Source organism: Leptodactylus fuscus, chromosome 2, assembly GCF_031893055.1.
Source record: "Leptodactylus fuscus isolate aLepFus1 chromosome 2, aLepFus1.hap2, whole genome shotgun sequence".
Taxonomy (NCBI): domain Eukaryota; kingdom Metazoa; phylum Chordata; class Amphibia; order Anura; family Leptodactylidae; genus Leptodactylus; species Leptodactylus fuscus.
In genome coordinates, this window is record NC_134266.1 from 59,085,778 (window position 1) to 59,107,901 (window position 22,124).

Below are 22,124 nucleotides of genomic sequence, written 5' to 3' on the forward strand. Positions count from 1 at the left end.
TGGCTGATTTGGCGTTTTTTCGCCAAATTACCTCCCTAAAAAAAATGGAATAAAAAGTGATCAAAACCACATAAATTCCCCATCCTGGTACCAATAAAAACTACATATTGTCCCACAAAAAAGACACCTTACACAGCGCCGTACACTGAAATATATATAAAAAAAAAAATACAGGGGTCAGATTATGGAGATTCAAAGAATTTTTTTTTCTTCATAATTTAGGATTTTTGTAAAGTTATTAAAACATAAATAACTGTCTAAATTTGGTGTCACCGTGATTGTACTGACCTGAAGAATAAAGCTAACATAGCATTTTACCCAAAAATGAAAAATGTCTGCTCTCCTAAGGGTTAATAAATTTAAATGAATTAAAATTAAATTACATTTTTCCGTGTATCCTGCTTTATAACCAAGTAGGGCCAGTTCAATATGTTTAAGATAGGAGGTAGACTCCTTTTAAATGGGTTGTCCCTATATATCATCCTCTACATGACAGGGAAGGGGAGAATGAAGTGCTTGATTTCTGTGTCCCCTGTGTGAATGGGAGGCGGATGAAAGAATACACCATCCATCAGTTCCGTAGAAGTGACTGGCGCAGCATCCATGCATGTGCATATCACTTGATTTACTCAGGGGACTTGGGGAACCCCCATTCTCATGATTGCTGGGGGTCCTATGACCCCTACTTTGATCTAATTTTTTGCAGCTAGTGAACTTCTATTCATGCGATTTGTATCTCCAATGAAGATGATTTGTGGTAACTCACTGCCATGCCCCTGTACGATTACTCATACTTCTAGCCACGCCGTAGGAAATGAAAAGATTCTTGGTTCTCGCTCTGCCATGTATTATCCATGTCTTCCCCCTTTGAAGTTCGGGATCTCCCTCTTTGATATTCACTTTAAACTACACTGCATATATAATAATGCATTTCAGAATAAAATAGAGCCATGTGTAAATTAAATGAAGTGTAAAGTATGGAGCAGCGAATAATTTATCATATAGCAGTGGGAGGTTGTTTATAAATCATACTGAAATCCTCGCTATCTTGAGGAATCTTACAGCCTTTGGTGCCTATGACAGCTCTGTAATATGTTGTATGCTTCACTTTAATATATCAAGCTGATCGTTCACGAGAGGTTATTTTTCTTTTAAACAATCCCTTACAGATAATGTAATTTCATTCTACAGACTTATTATTTAAAGGGGGTTTCCAGACCCAAATTGACTTTGTACACTGATGACCTGTCCATAAGATAGTCGGCTCAAATGAATGAGCCGACGCTGGAGGTTGCGGCTGCCAGGCGAGTCGCAGCTTCCACCTGAAGAAAGGGCAGCTCGCTTCATTTTTTCCCGCTATCGGCAGTTGCCGATAGCAGAAAAAAGAACGCTAGTGGTCTCCATAGACCAGCATTGTAAAGGGGCGGATTATGACATGGATTCCGCTGTCAAAATCCACCCCTTTGGCCCCGTGTGAACTAGCCCTTATAGCTTGAGCAGCTTCTGGCACCCGGACGATACCAAAACAGTTGATCTTTGTGGAGCCAAGATGCCAGACCCCCATAGATCACATACTGATGATTTGTTCCTGTGGATAGGTCATCGGTATGAAAAATCAATTTAAGGCTGGAAAAACTACTTCTAGGGTGTATTCCAGTATACAAAGTTTTACACCTTTTAGTGAAAATCTTCTTCAATGTAAAGTAATTAAGTCAATTCAATAGTCCACATTATCACTCACCACCATTGGATCACATGTATGATGTTTATAGTTTGTTGCCTAGTATTATAACCTATAGTTCATCTTCAACTAGCTGGTCGAGCATGCTCAGTTCCAGTACTAGGAGTTAAGGAATTAACATGACACTGCAAAGGACGGAAAAGGAATTAACTGGGAACAAATGTGAGTAGTTTAGTAGTGAAGGAAGCACCGTACAAAATGTACAAGAGGGTGGAGACTTGTTGATGAGTCTGGATTTGCCTTGAAAAATATTTGTTGGTTGTCCATCCAATTCTTGTTGAGTAAAACTTATTCATCACAAACTTTTAGAGGTGTGGGGTTAGAGTTTCAAACCTCTCCTAGGCTGCCATTTATTATACTCTGGGGTCTAATAATAGCATATAATATTGGTGGGTGGTGAACCCTAAAAGCTTTGAGCTTGGGTCGTGCCTGAACCTTGTGGAAATTTGGGTTGAATCTGATTTGAAAGGATCTCGATCATCTGTATTCTTGAGCATGCAGTGGAGTGCAGTGTGAGGGAAAAGATATTGACAGTGCACAAGAGGAACATATGAACTGCAGCTCAAGTCAAGTCCACTTTCCTGCACCAAAGAAGCAATTATAATTGTTTGTGGATATACTATTAGGGTATAGAAAAAAAATCCACCACCGACTACAGATTTGGCACCAAATTCCTTGTCAAAATTTGCATTTTTTCCATATATAAGTTTTGTTTCATTGCAAAGTTAATAAAGTGCAGGTGGAGGGAGAGAAATAGCAGCCTGAGGTGAGGGTATGTCTCAGACTACCACAGATTCCCTGGAGGCGCTGTAGCTAAGCTGTAGTTACAAATCACAATACCTAATGAAATTGAGCTAAATTGTTTCTAAACTAATTTTTTTTTTAGTGTACAGAACTGGGCACATTGTATAACAGAAGATGTAATGGTGAAAGCAAACCCTTGTATGTGAATAACTCACTTCCAACCTTTTCTGCAATTTAGCATTTCCATTTACAGCATGCTCTGCTCTAGGAACTGTAAAAAAAATCCATATATACCAACATATCTTTTTCCAGCAAATAATTTCACCAGTAAATTACAATGAAAGCAATTTGCCCCATTTATTAATCGATATAACTTGAGGAAATAACAGTATTTATACTTGTATTTATTGCTTGCAGTTTATGCTTTTGAAGGTGACGGTAAGCAGACACTTGAGTTATAACTGTAGTGATAGCATTACATCACCAGCGCTTTTATAGGTCCGGTGTTGGTAGTTGATAAATAGAATTGATCTTTTTTAATAAATATTGCTCCATACTGTATATAATAATAATACATTTTATTTATATAGCGCCAACATATTCCGCAGCACTGTACAATTTGTAGGGTCAAGTACAGACTAAAAGATACATTATAAAGAAATAGTCACTTCACACAATGAGACTGAGGGCCCTGTTCACAAGAGCTTACAATCTATGGGGTAGAGGGAGTGACATCAGAGGTAGCAGGGGTGGTATCGGAGGTAGCATTGCTTATACAGTGGTCAGACAATTTTGTAATAGAGGTTACGACGGTCATTACACAAACTTAAAACTGTATGAGCCGTCACCAGTCGTGTCCTTTAATATGCAAATGGTGCCTGGACATATAAAATTAGCCTGAATCATCTGGGATAATCTGGGAACGGGAACAGAGGAGTGTTCATTTTAGGGATTCTAATTACGGTACGGAAGGGTTTAAATTACCAATTTGTGATAGGACTGTCTGAAAAGATGTGTCTTTAGTTTGCATTTGAAACTGTAGAAATTGGGAGTTAATCTCATTGTCCGATATAGAGCATTCCAGAGAAGTGGTGCAACTCGGGAGAAGTCTTCTATACAAGTATCCGAGGTTCTAATAAGAGAGGATGTAAGTCTTAAGCCATTGAGTGAACAGTGAGCACGGGTTGGGGATAGACAGAGATGAGGGGGAAAATGTAGGGAGGTGCAGCATTGTGGAGAGCCTTGTGTGCATATACAGTAGTATAGGAAGGGGAATTCATCTAACATGTACCTCTGACCGAAGGAAAAAGTAAAGTGTGAACAGAATCAAACCTTTACAGTCAAAGTAAATGCCCAAGAACAGACCTTCATACAAGTGCTAGCCATGGTGGCTCCACAACACAACCGGTGTTTCACAAATCTACCTTCACTCCCGCACAGCTCTCATGTTCTGCTATGAGGAATTTACAGTATATGTTAGCAGTCACTTGAGAAGACTTCTGCCTAAAAGGGGCCACCTTACTAATCTTCTGCAGTGTCTTAGGATGGTGACACTGGGTAACATGAAGTTTGTATTTCTGTATGCCAATGGATGGTATACAAGCAGTGACTAGATAAGACTGTGCTTAGTCAGCTATGTCATGGCAATCGAAAACACAGCAATGTGTCCCTTAAAAGGAAATGTGCATTAGCGCAATTTTCTGTACACATAATAGTTGTGTAATACATATATAACGTAAAATTACATTTCTTTAGTTAAAGGTTGTGTTATCTCATCATCATAGAAACTTTAGTAACTAATCCATTTTAACCTTTTCCTTCTTGACAGTTACAATATTTATTTTTTTTTCCTGGTTTTCATTATTCGGGTAGATTCACATGGAGGTTCATATAATGGATTCAACCTAAAAATATGCTCCAAATTCTGGGCTCAATCTGCTTTCTAGAGGAGACAGATAGGGATGCTTCTGTTTTTCAGGGAACTGACAAAATATAGCATCTTGCTCGATCTTGCCGCGGATTCTGTGACTGATTCAGCTGCGGAATCTGCTGTGTGTAACAACAACTTATTAGTCCCATTATGTCTGTGCTGAACAACAAGTAAACCTTCAGCTTTCCACTGCGAGCTCTATGGGATGCAAAAGTGGAGAGGAATCTGAGACAGAAGACCTCCTATATTTTCTCTTCACTGCGTGAAGGGTCCCTTACAATAAGAGACAGAGATTAGATGCAAATAGATGCATCTATATAGAGGAGTAGCTTATTCAATCCGCTTTTCAGCTGGAATGGTCTTCGGTTTTTCCTGACTTGTAATCACCTTTAGAATCTCATGAGAAATGTGACAATTGCTCTGGCTTGTTATTGTCACTATCTTAGCTGCTTCCCGGTTACACTTTTTCCATTTTTATCCTGTTCTCCACTGGTAATGCTTGTGTGGGTGGATTAAAGTCGCCTTGAAGTCACTCCAAGTCACACACAGTATTGCTTAAAGATATAATGAAAAAGGAGAGCAAACTTACAGTACGTGGGGTCTAATATCTACTGCATATTGTGTATTTTGAATACATTGCCTGTCCTTATTTATCAAATGGTCGCTGTTTTTGACATTTAGTGACATTGACAATTGTCTAGTGTATTGTCAATTCTAGCGCCACACAAGTGACACAATTTTGTCAAACAAAGGTAAAGCAAATACATTGTATTTTTGATTCTCAGCTTCAAACTGTATCAGAGAAAAATATTAGTTGAGCCTGGTTTATACCAGTATTTAAAATAAATATTATTTTTCTTTCAATTCCAGCCCCTAATACCAAGGAGCCCTACGAGTGGCGCCGCAACGCCATCAAGCACAATCAGCACACCTACAAAGAGGGACAGTTCTGCACTCCAGGATCTTTTTATTCCCCCACCCCCGGCTGAGCCCTACACTCCAAGGTATGATCAAAGGATTATATTATATCATCATGGCTAACTTTACTTACAGTGCTGCATGCCTTGGTATAAACAGACAGGTCAAGATGGGGAATTGTGAACACAACTTTATTACATTGCTTCACAAACAGTAATGCCAGTACAAAGCAGATGGACTTGTAAACGGCATGCATAGAACAGGCATGAACAAAAAATGAGTGTAATGAATACCCAAACAAGACCATGTAGTTTTTTCCCGATTTTAGTAAAATAATATGTGTGTTACATGGACTATGTCAGCAGCAAACTCAACATGAAATGACACACTTGGTCATGTAGATCCATTCATATTGAACAAAACCCTACCTTTATGGTGGCAAAAAGATGCCCCAGCATGGACAAAATCACCTGCAAGTGGTACTTTGGGTTTTATGATGGAAGTAAGTGCCGCAGCTCGCAGTGGTAAATTATCACCTTCAGCTGCTATTACTGTGATGGACTTCATGAGTGTCCCCTAGGCCTGCACACCTTGTTCTTGAAATCCTGCACCTGTGCAATTTGGTTCTTATCTGGTACAAGTACTCCGCTGTGCCTCTCTCTGACAACAGGATAATGTGGACCAGCCTCCTCGAAGGAATCGGCAAGAAAACAGCGCTCACCCGGGAATAATGGAATACCTTTATTAGCACAACACGCCCACAAGGCTGGTCCACATTATCCTGTTCTCCTGAGGTCCCTGTGGTGTATCCAAGCAGATGCCCAGTACAACAAGATAGTGTGGACCAGCCTTGTGGACGTGTTGCGCTAATAAAGGTGTTCCATTATTCACCTTTGCAGTGAGCAATATATGCTGAAAGGGTTGTTGTGACACTCTCACAACCCTGCCAGGTGAGGAGCCATTTGTCTTTTACTCTCCACCCTTGCCAGTGGTAATACACGAGGATCCGCTCGATTCTGTTTTTTCTTTTATTCTCAGTTCTCTCTGACAAGTCTCAGGACACCAGTCTGAGATGGGTAGGCGTGAAATTTCAAGAGAAGGATACACAGGCATGAGTGTCTTTCATGAAGTCAATCCCCTTAATATGGGCAATCTTAGAGAATAGTACCTTTCTTCCTGGTAGTGGGACTGCTGTGGCTAGTGTAACACCCCAAGGACCACTTACAGTCTCTAGAATATTTCCAAAAAAGTGATTTTATGTCGGAAATTTTTCTTCCTTAACAAAGCTACCATTTGGTTCAGGGTAAATGTCTCTGCATGTCCATGTGTGTCATTTCATATCTAGTTTGCCACCGTCAGACTCTCTTTCATGCATAATATTGCAAATGAATTAATAGAAATTAAAAATTAAAAACCTGTCCAAGCCTTTCACTAAAGAGAAGTTGTAATTTAGACGAATGTACTTGGCTCCGCAGTCCAGTATGATGAAAGCCTTTATAATTTCTTCTTGTGAGTACTCATCCATCCATACGCTACCCACAAATAATCGAATAGACAAGTCAACAGTTATCATACTGTAATGCCCATTGAGGGGTGAGCACCATATATACGTCGTTGAGTTATTTCTGTATGTCTCCTAGGTAAAATGATACTTTAGCTGAAGTCTTCCTGTTAAGAGACTGTACATTGTTCTTTTGAGTTACAGTGGGTTAATTGTATATATATATCAAATATATTTACATAAAAATTACATTGTATAAAATACGTTAAAAATTAGCAAGTTATTTTGTAAGTAATACATGTAAATAAACTCAATGCAAAACCAGACTGCTGGGTTAATTGGCTTTCTATGGCACTTACCATAGTGCGCGTGTGATAGCGAAATTAGATTGTGACCCCCACTGGGGCACAATATCTGTACAGTGAGGCTGAGTATTTTGGTGCTATATAAGCAGCAGGAATTACATAGTAAATACGTAAAATAATATTCACTTCTGTTCTATACAAGAGGTTTCTCATTAGTTTTTACATTTTAAGAGTAATTTGTAGTATAAGCACCAAAACCTCAAACTACCAATGACTGTATGTATGAAAAATATATTTTATATTGCTGTTTGTTCTGAACAGGATCATATCACCAAGGAGATCCTTAATAAATGGTGCTTGTTTTCTCAGTTTTAGGGGAATTGTAGTCGTACTGCATCACTTTCTGGAGACTGTCGTAGTCTATTGACATTTCTCTGACATTAGCTCCAATTTATTGCTATTTCTGTAACGCACAAATAACTTGCTGTACTGAGACTGCAGGAGGGTAATGTGTTTCCAACATGGGTGCTTCCAAAATATACAAGTAAAATATACAAACATATACATAAATGGCTACAATGTTACACAAGATTACACTTTGATAAGACTAAAACTACACTACTTCACTCCTCCACTGCTCTGAACCCCCATTACCAGTAGGACCACCTAGGAAAACTGGACAGTATAGAAAACAATGTCCTTACAATATAAACATATATTCCTTAAATCCTTCAATAAGATCTGTCACCTCTCGTAACGTCTAAGTTTTTGTAAATACTTGTATTCCACATGGAACAGAAGATCATAAACATAATTTCTTTGCATAATTGTTGTGTTGTTCTTCCTTTATTCCTCCAACGATGGATGTTATCATTCACCTGATCAATTGGTTGTGTCCCTACACAGTCTGGTGCTGTTAACGCCGACATATGCAGAGACACAATCTCAACCGGTAATATCTGATTGCGAGTATAGCATCTGAAGATTATTATGAGGAAGGTGGCTCCTTCCACTTACAAAATGCCCTGCATGTTGAGGAGCTGCTTATTTGTTATGGCCAGCAGGAGCTTTATGAAGGCTCCCTGGTAGGGCCTGAGTAACGCAGGGATTTTAGCACAGACTGCAGTACTATGGAATTACAATTTATGGTATAATAATACTTGACGCTTTCCCTTTACAGCCGTTTTAATTTTTTACTGACTTCCTTTTATAGTCATCTGTTCACAGTTGTACGAGAGCTTATTTTTTTGCAGGACAAAATGTACTTCATAATGGCATTATTTAAAGAGGACCTTTCATCAGTTGGGGAACAGACGGCTTTATATACCGCTAGAAAGACAACAGTGCGCCGAATTCAGCGCACTGTCAGCTTACCCATTCTGTGCCCCCGCTGAAGAGCTATCGGTGCCAGTACCATAGCTCTTCTCCATCAGAAGGGCGTTTTCAATAGTCAGTCAGGAACGTCCTTCTTCACAACAGCGTCTATAGCGCTTTACTGTGTGAGCGGGGAGGAACGCCCCCTCCCCTCCTGATAATACTCGTCTATGGACGAGCACTGTGAGCAGAGGAAGGGGGCGTTCCTCCCCGCTCTCACAGTATCGCGCTATAGACGCTGCTGTGAAGAAGGACGTTCCTGACTGACTAATAAAAACACCCTTCTGATGGCACCAATAGCTCTTCAGCGGGGGCACAGAACGGGAAAGGTCCTCTTTAATATTCTTTACAATGTACTGGGAAGATGGAAAAAAGATATATGGTGTGGAATTGTAAAAAAAAAAGAAAGCACAATTGCACCTTCTTATGGGTTTTGTAATACATTGTTCACTGTGCAGCAAAAATAATATGATATCTATATGCTGCACATAACTCTTTCCATGTACAGTACAGAGCTGAGTAAGGCCTCGTTCACATCTGTGTTGGTATTCCATGCGAGCGAGTCTGCATGAGGACCACCCGAATGGAATACTAAACGCAACTGCAAGTGGTGTGCCAGTGAAAGCACACGAATCCCATAGACTAAAATGGGGTCCATGTGCTTGCTGCCAGATCTCCGCAGGGATCATGCGGACAAGAAAGTAGTTCACAATCTAATTTCCCGACGGCATGATTTGTACGGGCAGTGCGCAGCAAGCACATGAACCCCATTATAGTGTATGGAGTCTGTGTGCTCTCTCTGCACACCACTTGCAAATGCGTTCAGTAGTCCATTCAGGTGGTCCTCATGCAGACTCCCCAAACGGAATACTGAACGCAGATGTGAACAAAGTGTAAGGGATCTTACATGTTTTCGAGGAAGTTGTAGTTTTTAACAAGTCATTTATTTAGAATTTTTTCACCCGGTTATAGCGTTCACCTTACAGGATAAATACTTTTATGTTTTATTGATTCATGCATTATGAGATATAGCAATATCTAGGGTTTTTCTTTATTTTTATTAATAAAGTTGTAAAGGAAATGATTTAGAATTTTTAATTCCTATAATTTTACAACCTATGTAGAAGGAAACATAAAAACAGTTATGGGTGATAGAACATGGCAGGGTTTAATTTTTTTAAAGGTATTAAAACAGCATAAAAGCTTCATAAATTTGATATAATTGTAATTATATTGATCTGAAGAATAAAGATAATGTGTCATTTTTACCACACAATGAACACTGTAAAAACAAAAACAGTAAAAAAACAAAATCATAAGAAAGCGCCTCAACTTTGTTTTCTCTTCAATCCACCTGTTGTATTACATGGAACATTATACGGTGCCTTTAGGAGTACAATATGTCATGTCCAAAAACAAACCCTCATATGGCTACATGAACAGAAAAATAATATATTGAAGTAAATATGACATTTAGAATGGAATTATAATGGTTGAAAAAACCACACATATATATATATATATATATACACACCCTGTTTCTCCTAAAATAAGTCATCAACGAAAGTAAGACATAGCAGAGGTTTTGTTGAATTGCCTAATATAAGGCACCCCCGAAAGTAAGACATCCCCCAATAATAATAATCCTTCTACGCAAAGATTGTATGAAGAAAAACATTGCAGCCAGCTGAACACTGTTTGTGATGTTTCGTGTGCACAGGTACGCTGCTGCTGCTGCTGTGATACCATACATTGTATCTACTGTTCCTGCTGCTATAGGATGAGCTGGGAGATGCCCGCTGTGCATACACTAAGAATTGTATACTGTGGGGGGTCCACTGTCCCAACTCATACCACAGCAGCAGGAACAGTGGATACAACGTAAGGTATCACAGCAGAGGCAGCAGCCGGCTTTCCTGTACACCCACAGCACCGCACACAGCGTTCAGCGTGCTGCAATGTTTTTCTTCATGCAGTCTTTGCGGAGCAAACGTATCCCCCTGAAAATAAGACATAGCATATCTTTACAACCAAAATGTAATATAAGGCACTGTCTTATTTTTGGGGAAACATGGTGTTTATATATATATATATATATATATATATATATATATATATATAAAATTTATTTTTATTTTTTTGTCTAAGAGATGAGAAAGGCAATTTACCATGTGAGGATGTGAGCCGTCATATAGTTGGAAAACCAGTATCAAAAGGATCGGAGTCTCCAAACTCGTTTCTGGACCAGGAATATCGGAAACGGTTTAACACTGTAGAAGAAGATGCAGTTCTATATTGCTATGAATATGACAAAGGAAGAGCCAGCATGCAGAGTCGTCGAGAAAGTACTCCAACATATGGTAAGTGGCAGTGCTGACGGTCAATGTGTTTGTTATCATGACGTATCTATGGTGGCACCTTACATCAGGGTGGACAACAATGTACGTATTCATACATTTCTAGGAGCGATAGCAGACCAACAGCATAATGCACTGTTCTAAGAAAAGATTCTACAGAATTATTTATTTATTCTTATTTTGGGTAAAAGTATTTCCCATTGCATTCCCATATTGGCAGTGCTGACACATTATCCTTAGCACAATGTAATTTGTTAAGATTTGTAGTACTGGAGTTGCAATATGAGGGAGTTGTCTATGATTCTAGAATATATGTGCAGCACTAGAGAAGTTATGGAGATGGAGCATTTGCAAGTAGGGCATGCAATAGTGGTTGTTAGCCGATTTGGAAATTTGATGGGAGATTATGACGAAGACATACGTTTGCTTTTTTATGTAGATGTTGGCTTTTAAGTAAAAATTGATGTTCTCAGTCACATACAGAAAAAACAAGCAGTAAAGTGGCTTTTTGGAATTGAGCCAAAATGATAGCCACTTTATCAGACAAGGGGTCCTGACATGTCCCCTTTAATGCCACTCACTGCTTTGTGTCTCTGTGATGAATTTAAATCAATGAATCTATCCGGAGGCGTAACTCTTGGAAATATGATCACAAGATATATTTATGCAGCTCGGCTCTGTTTTAATGTGTTTTATTCCATTTAAGAAGTGTTTAAAAATAACTTGTACTGTGTTATCATTGGCTCCAGTGTATGAGAAGATTTTAATGAGCAGTGACTAGAGCCACACTGTGTGCTCAGGAAGAAAGCCCAAACATTTTCAGAAGCTTCATACACAGAACTAAATAAATCTTTGTGATTATTTTAGCTTAGGAGAGAGGAATATTGCTATGTACTTCAGTGGGCTTATAGGAATAGGAATAGAATTTTTACATTTCGTAGACCCTTTATAATGTATCAAGAGGTGTGTCATCTGTTACATGTCCTAAAATTACCTGCAGGAAATGTGAAGCAGAGTGACATTCATTAAACCTCTATTGGCACTTCCAAACTCTGCCCAGGGCTGTTGTCGCTTTTGTGATCCTTTGAACCTTTTCATATTAGAACCTTGTTGTTGGCAAGTTCTAGTATTTATGTCGATTACTTACAACAAAAAAATAGAAAATACTGCATATGGGAAAACCATAACCCTTGTTCTTGACTATTCCCATTTTAAAGGGAGTGTATCCATTCCCCAAGCATATTGAACTGCTACCACCACATTGCAGAGGATATAACAGTAATAAACGGTATAACTTTGTTGTATATGTCACTTTTGTAGATTTGGAGAATAACTACTTTGAAGTTTTATGCAAATTCCTTTGGTGCACTGGGAATGGGTCTTCACTAGAGATGAGCAAACACTAAAATGTTCGGGGTTCGAAATCCGATTCGAACAGCCGCACACTGTTCGACTGTTCGAACAGGTTTCGAACCCCATTATAGTCTATGGGGGGAAATGCTCATTTCTGGGGTACGCAAGATTCGATCAAATTCTACTTACCAAGTCCATGAGTGAGGGTCAGGCTGGATCCTTCTCCCTGCGCAGGGTCCCTCCGTCCTCTTCCGGCCTTGAATTCACTCTGCTAGGCATCGGGCCTGGGCAGAGCTGACTGCGCATGCCGGCACTACAAGCAGACATGCACAGTCGGTTCTGCCCAGGCCTGATGCCTGGCAGAGTGAATGCAGAGCCGGAAGACGCCGCAAGGACGCTGCGAAGGGAGAAGACTTCTAAAGGTAAGAGAAGAACCAGCGTTGATTGGCAATGTATAGCATTCTGCCTATCAACGCTGGTTCTGCATCGAATCTTAACTTCGAACAGCTAGTAGTACTCGATCGAGTACGAATATTTTGAATATCGTAGTATTCGATCGAATACCTACTCGATCGAGTACTACTCGCTCATCTCTAGTCTTCACCACTCTTGCTGCTCAGGCAGGATTGGTTAAAGGAAGAATTATTTCCCACTGAAATGGTATGGTCTGAGTGCAAGAGCAGTGCTCCAAAGAACTCAAGGCCATCCCCCAGTGCACCATGTGCCTAATTTACATATTACATCAAAGATGGTTTTTTTTTCCAGATCTACAAAAGTGAGTTTTGTGGTGGCCACCAGCAGAATGAACAGAGATGTGAATCTACAAATCAGCTGGTCTCACCATCCACTTCTATTGTTGGTTCTCCTCCCTTTTGGATGATGTGTAATTAACCCTATCTATTTGTTCTGAAATCTTTTTGTAATGTTTTAAGTCTTTACAGCATAATTCTATAAGACAAAGTCAAAATTATAAACCATCTACTACAAAATGGTTCCTTCTGTTGACATCACTTACAAAATTGGCATTGGTTCCAGTCAGCAGTCCAACACAATATAGAAAACCATGCAAAGATGTTCTTACCTCCTTCCTAGTAACATTTAACACAATGTCTCCTTCCAGTCCTCGCTGTTGGTTTTCACAGATGGTATTTATCCTTTAAATAACAGTCGCGTTTTCCAAAAGAACACACAGTCTTTCATCATGTTAAGTGACTATTGTCTGCTAAGGTCTTGTTCCGAAACTTTAATTTAGCATGGATGGAAATGAGCACCTTTGTCTCAGAATATGCAGAGGATTCTCATTTCAATTTTGAAAAGAACTTTCCAGATATATAAATTATACCAACAGCTTTACAAAATCATACATTTTAATTAAGTTTTGTTTAAGGTGTTAGAGGCTTATATTCGCCCTGAAATATGTAATTTGCATAAAGATGTTAGTAGTAATTTTCGGAAATACTTTAGGTATCTAAAGCCGGTTGTCGTAACATTCTCTGACTGTGTGCACTATTGCAGCAATTTTAATGCTCAATTTTAATGTACGCAGTCTCTATGTAGACCTAAATATACCTAAATATGTCAGGTCTCACTTAATTTGTTACTTTCTTCCCTCTGCATCCTTCTGCATTCACACTACCGCCACTGTCCTCTCTGGGGTTTTCGTCCTAAACTCCACGGAAACTGGACAGGGGATGGCTTGCTGGTGGTCCGTTTCAAAACCCATTAATTTGAATGGGTATGTATAAGTAACCACCGGTGTCCGTACGCAGCTTCTCCACCTGGACAGCGTTTTTTTGCCTGGACACAAAGTCAGATATGCAGGACTTTGTGTCCATGCAAAAAAAACAAACAAAAAAAAAAAACAGTTTCCAGGTAGGGAAGCTGCATACGGACATTGACGTTTACCTTTAAAAACGCATTCAAATAACTGGGTTTTGAAGCTGGACAGACAGCGGCAGTAGTGTGAACGGGGCTCTAGCCTAAAGGAGTTTTCCACACTTATTGCCTATCCCCCAGAGATCAGTAGAATGGGGGCCCAGCACTTTCCTTATGAGCTCCATGTCAATGGGCAAACCACTATGCTTTGATGTTAATGGTCTTTTCTGAGTATTCAGCGTCTCATATACTATATGATTTTTCAACTTGGAACCAAGAGATTTTTTTTTTTAATGTAGGTAAATTAAGACCAATATCTATGCCTGTAGAATATAACTGGGTTGGAGATTATGAAGAACCGAGCAAGATGAAACGAGATAGTAGAAGAGGTAAGCCAAGTATTGTGAATATATAAAATACATATTCTCTGATCTATTAAAAGGTTGTAAAGAACTGGTGATTGTTTTTCAGAGTATTACGAGAATTATATGCCCAGTTTCACTCAGTTTTCCATAGATTTCTGAATAGCAAACCGCTTGGCCCTATATGACTGCATTTCTAGGCAAAGTACCATGTTGACAGCCAGTGTAGAAGTAGTATAGGAAAAAGCAAAATTGTGGTTAGGGCTAGCATGAAAAACATCTTCAGTTTCTTGGATTTTGTAGCTGCTTGACATCTTGGGCTATAGTCAAATCTTATCAAATCCTTATGTTGAAAGTATTTTTTGGAAAGCTCCACCATACTGTATGCCCCTGTATAGTCATTGTCCATTTAAAGTATGTATCACAAAAAGTAGCCTTTTTTTTTTTTTGGTCCATTGTATAGTAATAATTTCCTGCCGTATGTTTTGGAAGGGGGCCAGTCTTAAAAACGGGCAAGGTCATGCAAGTGCCACTGGGGGAAGTGGAGCACATTGCTACTTACCCATGTCTGACAGTCTCCAGTAGACATCACTTTGTTTTCACCATGGAGGATGGTCCTTCCCTTACTCTATTCATGGTACATTTCTTAATTCTCAGCCTTATCTCGTATCCTGTCCCTTCCTGGACAGTATGGGAGGCAGAAACACAAGCAATGAACCACAGGCGTAGGGAGGCTACACATAATTTACTGGTATACACAGATATATCTATATCTGTATATGCCAGTTCATAATCCAAATATTTGGTTGGAAAGATTTTTTTTCACAATTATTATTTTTTAGAAGTAAAAATAAAATACAAATATTTAGAATAATCTTTTAATTTTTAATAAAGAATTATTTTCATGTTAAATACTCACAATATTTAATATAATACCAGTTTTAACTTGAAGAAGTAACAGCGATGCCTCATTACTGCTTTCTTGCACAGAATACCTGAATATAGCAGCGTGTTCTGTAAACTGTAACCTCAATCTGATAACCAACAGAATGGAGTTCAGAAAAGAATATACTTCACATTGTCTTTGGAAAATGTTCCGGTTTTTCTCAGCATCGTGAATTGCCTCGAGGGCCTATAATTTTTGGTTCTGATGTAATCTTTTATTGCTTGAAATACATTTAAACTGTCTGGTAAATACAGTAGCCATGTACAATGAGAACAAATCCCAAAAGCATCCTTTGACATAGTGCCCTATGGGAAGAAGTAGTCATTGTAATTTATCTGTAACTGAACATAAATGTAATTTTCTCTGGTCTACAGCAGGGCAATGTTATAGTAACATCTTCTCCAAAGTTTTAATTTATCTTTGCTTTCCTCTAAGTAACTTGAGGTCCTTGAAGTCTTTCTTTCCATTTTGCTCAGAAAGTTCTCTTCTCCGATACATGAGCAATGACAAAATAATTCAAGAAGAGTTTATGATGCAGAGAAACACCAAAAAGGATACCGGGAAGAAATCCAAAAAGAAAGGAGAGAAAAATACCAGCCCAAGTCACTATGGCCTACTTTCTGGAGCACAAATGGATTCCTTAAGGCAAGATGTGGTCAGCCCATCGGTAGCAGATACAGCTTCATATCATGTGAGTAGTATGGTTTTGGTCTTGTTAATTTCTATATATCCAAGTGATTTTTCCACAATCAAAGCTTATTCTCTACAGGAGAAGAAACCTCCACCCATCATAAGAATGACTATAGCGTCAACTGTATATATGTGATAGATCTTCATTCGATCATTATGGGACTGATGGGACAGCATTTGCCTATCTTCATCAATCCCATATATTTTTATTGAAGAAGTTGTGCACATGGCCTACCATTGCTCCATTCAAATTAGGATTTGGGGGGCAACCCTTTTAAATTTCCAGCTTGTATGTTATGATACTGTGCATTAATTTGAGAATCATTGAATATATATGTTGTATTTGGCGTCATAGAAAACCTGAAGTTCTGTTTTAAATAGTGTAAGTTGCAAGGTTATGTATCTGTCTTAATCTAAAGTAATGTATTAAATAGAAGATAAAGGGCATGCAGCTGCAGATTCTCACTGTCCCTCCGTTGCCCCCTCTGTTTCACTTGCTTAATCTTGTTGCCCTTTTTTTTTCTCTTCTTCTTTATAGTGCTGTTTAAGTTTTAGACAGACTTTAAACTGGGCAGTCCTTAACCTGAGCCAGATTTATTGTCGTGTTTAACAATGTTTGATAAATCTGCCATAAGTTAGACTATCTATGCTATCTTTAAATCACTTATTAGTTGTAGTACAATTTGCCATAAGATAGGCCCTGGCCACTTTTCTATACAAGTTCATAAATGTGTCTAATAATAATAATAATAATAATAATAATACATTTTATTTATATAGCGCCAACATATTCCACAGCATTGTACAATTTGTAGGGTTCAAGTACAGACAAAAGGATACATTACAAAGAAATAGTCACTTCACATAATGGGACTGAGGGTCCTACTCACAAGAGCTTACAATCTATGAGGTAGAGGTGGGTGACACAAGAGGTAGCAGGGGCGATATTGCTTATACAATGGTCAGACAATTTTATAATAGAGATTACTGTCATTGCCCAAACATAAAACTGTATGAGCCGTCACCAGTCATGTCCTTTAACATGTGGATGGTGCCTGGACATATAAAGTTAGCCTGAAACGGCATCATATCATGTGGGGAAATGTGGGCGCATGAACAGAGAAGAGTTCATTTTAGGGATTCTAATTATGGTACAGAATGGTTTACATTAGGAATTGTGATAGGCCTGTCTGAAAAAATGTGTTTCTTTAGTTTATGCTTGAAGATGTAGAAATTGGCAGTTAATCTGATTGTCCGGGGTAGAGCATTCCAGAGAAGTGGTGCAACTCGGGAGAAGTCTTGTATACGAACGTGGGAGGTTCTGATAATAGAGGATGTAAGTGTTAGGTCATTGAGTGAACGGAGAGCACGGGTTGGGCGGTAGACAGAGATGAGGGAGGAAATGTAGGGAGGTGCAGCATTGTGGAGAGCCTTGTGGATGAGTGTGATAACCTTATATTGTATTCTGCAGTGAATAGGCAACCAATGTAGTGACTGACACAGACCAGAGGCATCGCTGTAGTATCTAGCCTGATAGATGAGCCTGGCTGCTGCATTCAGAATAGATTGTAGAGGGGAGAGTTTAGTGAGGGGAAGACCGATTAGTAAGGAGTTACAGTAGTCAAGGCGAGAGTGAATCAGGGCCACACTAAGTGTCTTTAATGTATCTCTAGTAAGGAAAAGGCGTATTCTGGAGATGATTTTGAGGTGGAGTTGGTTCATTTTATGTTATCACTTTATGGAAAAAATGAAACTTGGTTGTATCTGAACATTTTGCGAGAGCCGTGCACTTTATACATTATATTTTTCCGTCTCTACACCTCCTCTATGAGAATTTCCTCCTAACCCAAGTTTTGACCAACACACATTTCTAAAAAATGTCTAAAAACACTTGGCAGTTTTTTGGCAGAAGTTAGACCAAAATTCTAGAACATACTGTTCATAAAATCTCCCCCAAATTCTATTTCTTTTCTGCTTAGGAACATGGTATTAAATCCGAATGCCTCTTGAGCAGGAAGCCTATATTTAATAGGTGAATTCAGATCAATATCAGCTTTCCTGCCAGTAAGGAAATGATTTATGGTCACAGAAATAATTAAACCGCTGTCTTGAGTTTTCCTTTATTTCTATACGTTTAGAAACTTCATCAACTTCATCAGCCATATATTGATGTTCACCTTTGTTGCTATTGTTCTGGATATTTAATTGCGATATGGAGTCGAAAGTTACCCAGAAGCTACAGAATAATCTATAATGAAGGCAGAATACAAAGTCACATCTAAACATGATCCTGATCTTCCTTGACCCTCTTGTGTCCAATTTCACAATACCAAGGGTGAAAGCTTAGAATATAAAGTTCTTGTGTAAGATCAATTTTGTAACTTAAAGAGGACCTTTAACCACTCCAAGCCTGTGCAGCTTTCTGCACCATGTTACAGGCGCAGCTGCACAGACTCTGGTGCACTTTGAATTATGTCTGTAGCTCCCCTCGTTTTGGAGCTCTGAGCCCCATTAATTCTGGTGCCCTGTATGTTAATTAAGGGCTTTACTGTCAGATGGGCGTTTCTGACAATGAAGAAAGCAGCTACGTCAATCTAACACTGGCCAATTAGCAGTGGACAGTGCCCGAGCTGCTTCTGATGCGTGATCTCGGGAGTTCTCATGAGATCAGACAGTCGTCTCTTCACAGGGCTGCACAGAAGACCTGGAGAAGCGATCCAGGCCGAGTATTGAAGTGGATGAAGGAGACCTTCACTGACATTGCTACAGGTAAGTAAAGAATCCCCTAAGCAATGAGCATAAGTGCCCAGTACACCCTGTAGACCTAGGTCTAGCCCCTATACAATGGGCATTAACCCCTATAGCCCTTAGGCAACGAGCATTAACCCATAATAGCCCCTATGAAACAAGCATTAACCCCTCTATAGAGGGATACTGCTTGTTGCTTGGGGGTACTGCTCGTTGCATAGGGGCTATAGTTGTAGTTGTATGCTAGTTGTATAGGGGCTTAGACCTAGGTCCACAGGGTGTACTGGGCACTTATGCTCATTGTGTAGGGGTTTCTTTACTTACCTGTAGCAATGTCAGTGAAGGTCTCCTTCATCCACTTCAATACTCGGCCTGGATCGCTTCTCCGGGTATTCTGTGCAGCCCTGTGAAGAGACGACTGTCTGATCTCACGAGAACTCCCGAGATCACGCACCAGAAGCAGCTTGGACACTGTCCACTGCTAATTGGACAGTGTTAGACTGATGTAGCTGCTTTCTTCATTGTCAGAAACGCCCATCTGACAGTGAAGCCCTTAATTAACATACAGGGCGCCAGAATTAACGGGGCTCAGAGCTACAAAACGAGGGGGGCTACAGAAATAATTCAAAGTGCACCAGAGTCTCTGCAGCTGCATCTGTAACATGGTGCAGAAAGCTGCACAGGCTTGGAGTGGTGAAAGGTCCTCTTTAAATCTTTTCACACCACTGATAACATTTTCCTATGCTTATGAGATATATTAATGTGTGATATTGTGGCCTTTATTAATTATCAATAGATTTAATCTCTGCTTTGGGTCCACATTAAAATTGCCTTAACACAACTGACCATTTAGAGAGAAAAAATGATGTGTGTGTGTGTATATATATACATATGGTAGCTGCTGGCTGGCGCCAAACTGCAAATGTGCGGTATTCTAGCACATCTGCTTATAATGCAGGCAATATAGACATAAATAAAATCTCAACTTTGAACTTGGAGATATGAAATATAGTGTCTAGAAGCAGCTTTTTTGTGTTTTTACATGTATTTTTATAAAATGTATATGGATTGGCATATTAATTTATGAAGATATATGGATTTATCTGATATGAATGTGATATTAATATGATATTATTTTCATTTTTTACTTTGGCACTTTGACCCCATTACCGATTAACCTTATTATGGATGAATTGGGAGGGCTATTTTACATAGTACTTGCTGTTCTTGTCTGAGCTATGGAGCTCATATTGTAACTTGCTACTGCATAGCCTTGGAGATCCAAGAACAGTTTCCTAGTGAACCCTGTATCCTCAATATTGATGTTGTTATAGTAGTTGCATCTTTACACAACTATTCCAGGTGAGAATCCCACCTCAAGGTCTCTAAAGGGCTTTCGTTAGATAGTCAGTAGATAACAAAAAATTGATTCTAGGTGTTAGGACTGTGCAGTAGGTGCAGCCATAATATCAGGGTTGAAGCCTATTCCACTGTAACTGTTCAGTCCAGCATTCATGGGGTTAATCCCCTTGCAGCCGATAGGTGTGGTTGGTCTGCTGACTGACACTGGTGTCAGCCTATCGACATCTGGTTTGAAGCACCTGGGCTGGTTGATCAATCCCGCCTTCCCTCCATTTAAGGAGGCTGGTTTGGGCTGTCAAGTGCCCTAGTATCATTTGCAAAATATCTGTGTGTATGGGTTCCTGTGTGGTTCTCAAACTCCACATTGTGCATATCTGTGCAAGACTTAGTTTGGCAGTGAGCTGCCTTAGCTAGGTAGGGCTTTGGTTAGAAATGTTGCCCTAGTAATTGCCCAGGGAACTCCCACCTCGCTAGCCTTTAACTTCAAATTGTAAGTCTGTGCAGACATTAGTTGGCAGAGTGCTGCCTTAGTTAGGCTGGCTGCTACTTGTGGTACTCCACAGCAGGTGTCTGTGGTGTCGGTGCGGCCTAGTGAGCTATGTGGAGCACACAGTCTTAGTTTGTTACTGTCTTAGTCTTGCAGTGCAGAAACTGCTAAGACTTTAGAATTCAATTGTGGCTGCTTTGTACTGCAGAGAACTTATATATTTAGTTCAGTTTGTACCCAGATGGTGTAGTTGCCCGGCAGTGACATTAACTGTCGGGCTTTGTTCATACCAGGGTGCTCTGCGGTTCAGAGCCCAGTGGGCTCCGCAGGTTATTTATTATTTATTATTTTTTTAATATAACCTGCCAACCGTAACACTAGGTTTCACACAGGGTGCGCTTGTTTTGTCTTTTTTCCCCCCTCCTTCTTCTAGACTATATGTAAGATCGAATCTCAATCAGGCAGACCTGGATTGTCCGTAACATGTAATCTGAGCATGTATTGTTTGTGATCCAACTCTTGGGCACGTAAGTGCTTGACATAGGCTTGGTAAATCAATAGTGGAGAAAACAAACTGAAATAAAAGGTTCACATAGAACTTGCTAATGTGTTTTCGAACACATGGTTCTTTGTTGTTTAAAAGCCAATGGGAACCAGTCATGACTGTGCCATATATCCTAAAGTGGTGGAATAAGCAGATAAATGAATGGTATGAGCTTAAGGTAATATAAGGGTGCATGCACACGGAGTAATGTTCTGCTCATACAGACACGTAAACACGTGTCAGTGACCGCTGTAATACAGAATCCCATTGACTTCAATGGGTGCCGGTCTTACGCGTGCTACACATTGAAATCAATGGGTTTAAAAGCCTCCTATTGATTTCAATGTGTAGCGCGCGTAAGACCGGCACCCATTGAAGTCAATGGGATTCTGTTATACAGCGGTCACTCTGACACGTGTTTACGTGTCTGAATGAGCGGAGCGTTACTCCATGTACATGCACCCTAAAGGAAAAATTACCTGGCAACAAAACCATGAGTTACATGAGTAACTCAGGCAAAAAATATTCTTAATCCATATATAGCAAATCTAAACCGAAACCTTTTGGAAGTCAGATTTGCTATATATGGATTAGAAGGTGATATTTGTATCTAAGGAATTCAAAAAAGGTTTTATGAGTAATTAAATGGTATTGTATTTATGTTATGAAGATTAATGATATTTATAGTCTTAGATTGTAAGCTCTTGGGAGCAGCGCCCTCAATCCTTTATAAAGTGCTGGGTGAACATCCAGGAACCTTGTATTTAGTTTGGCCGAATAAAGTATTTGGATTTTTACATCCTTATTCCAACAGTGCTTTATTTTCTAGAATGTCCATTGGTATCTGTCCCATAATGCCACATTTACGCTGCTGTCTGGATGTAGCC

The 22,124-nt window shown here is 39.5% G+C and overlaps 1 protein-coding gene across 5 annotated transcripts in view; it reads left to right on the forward strand.

The window, feature by feature from the left end:
- Positions 1 to 22,124, forward strand: part of CNKSR2 (connector enhancer of kinase suppressor of Ras 2) — a 269,014-nt gene that overhangs the window by 140,311 nt on the left and 106,579 nt on the right. For all 5 annotated transcript variants that reach the window (XM_075263811.1, XM_075263813.1, XM_075263812.1 and 2 more), the window contains 4 exons: positions 5,286 to 5,419; positions 10,662 to 10,873; positions 14,398 to 14,487; positions 15,883 to 16,097. In XM_075263811.1, the coding sequence (XP_075119912.1) occupies positions 5,286 to 5,419; positions 10,662 to 10,873; positions 14,398 to 14,487; positions 15,883 to 16,097 (651 nt within the window). The remainder of the gene's footprint in view (positions 1 to 5,285; positions 5,420 to 10,661; positions 10,874 to 14,397; positions 14,488 to 15,882; positions 16,098 to 22,124) is intronic.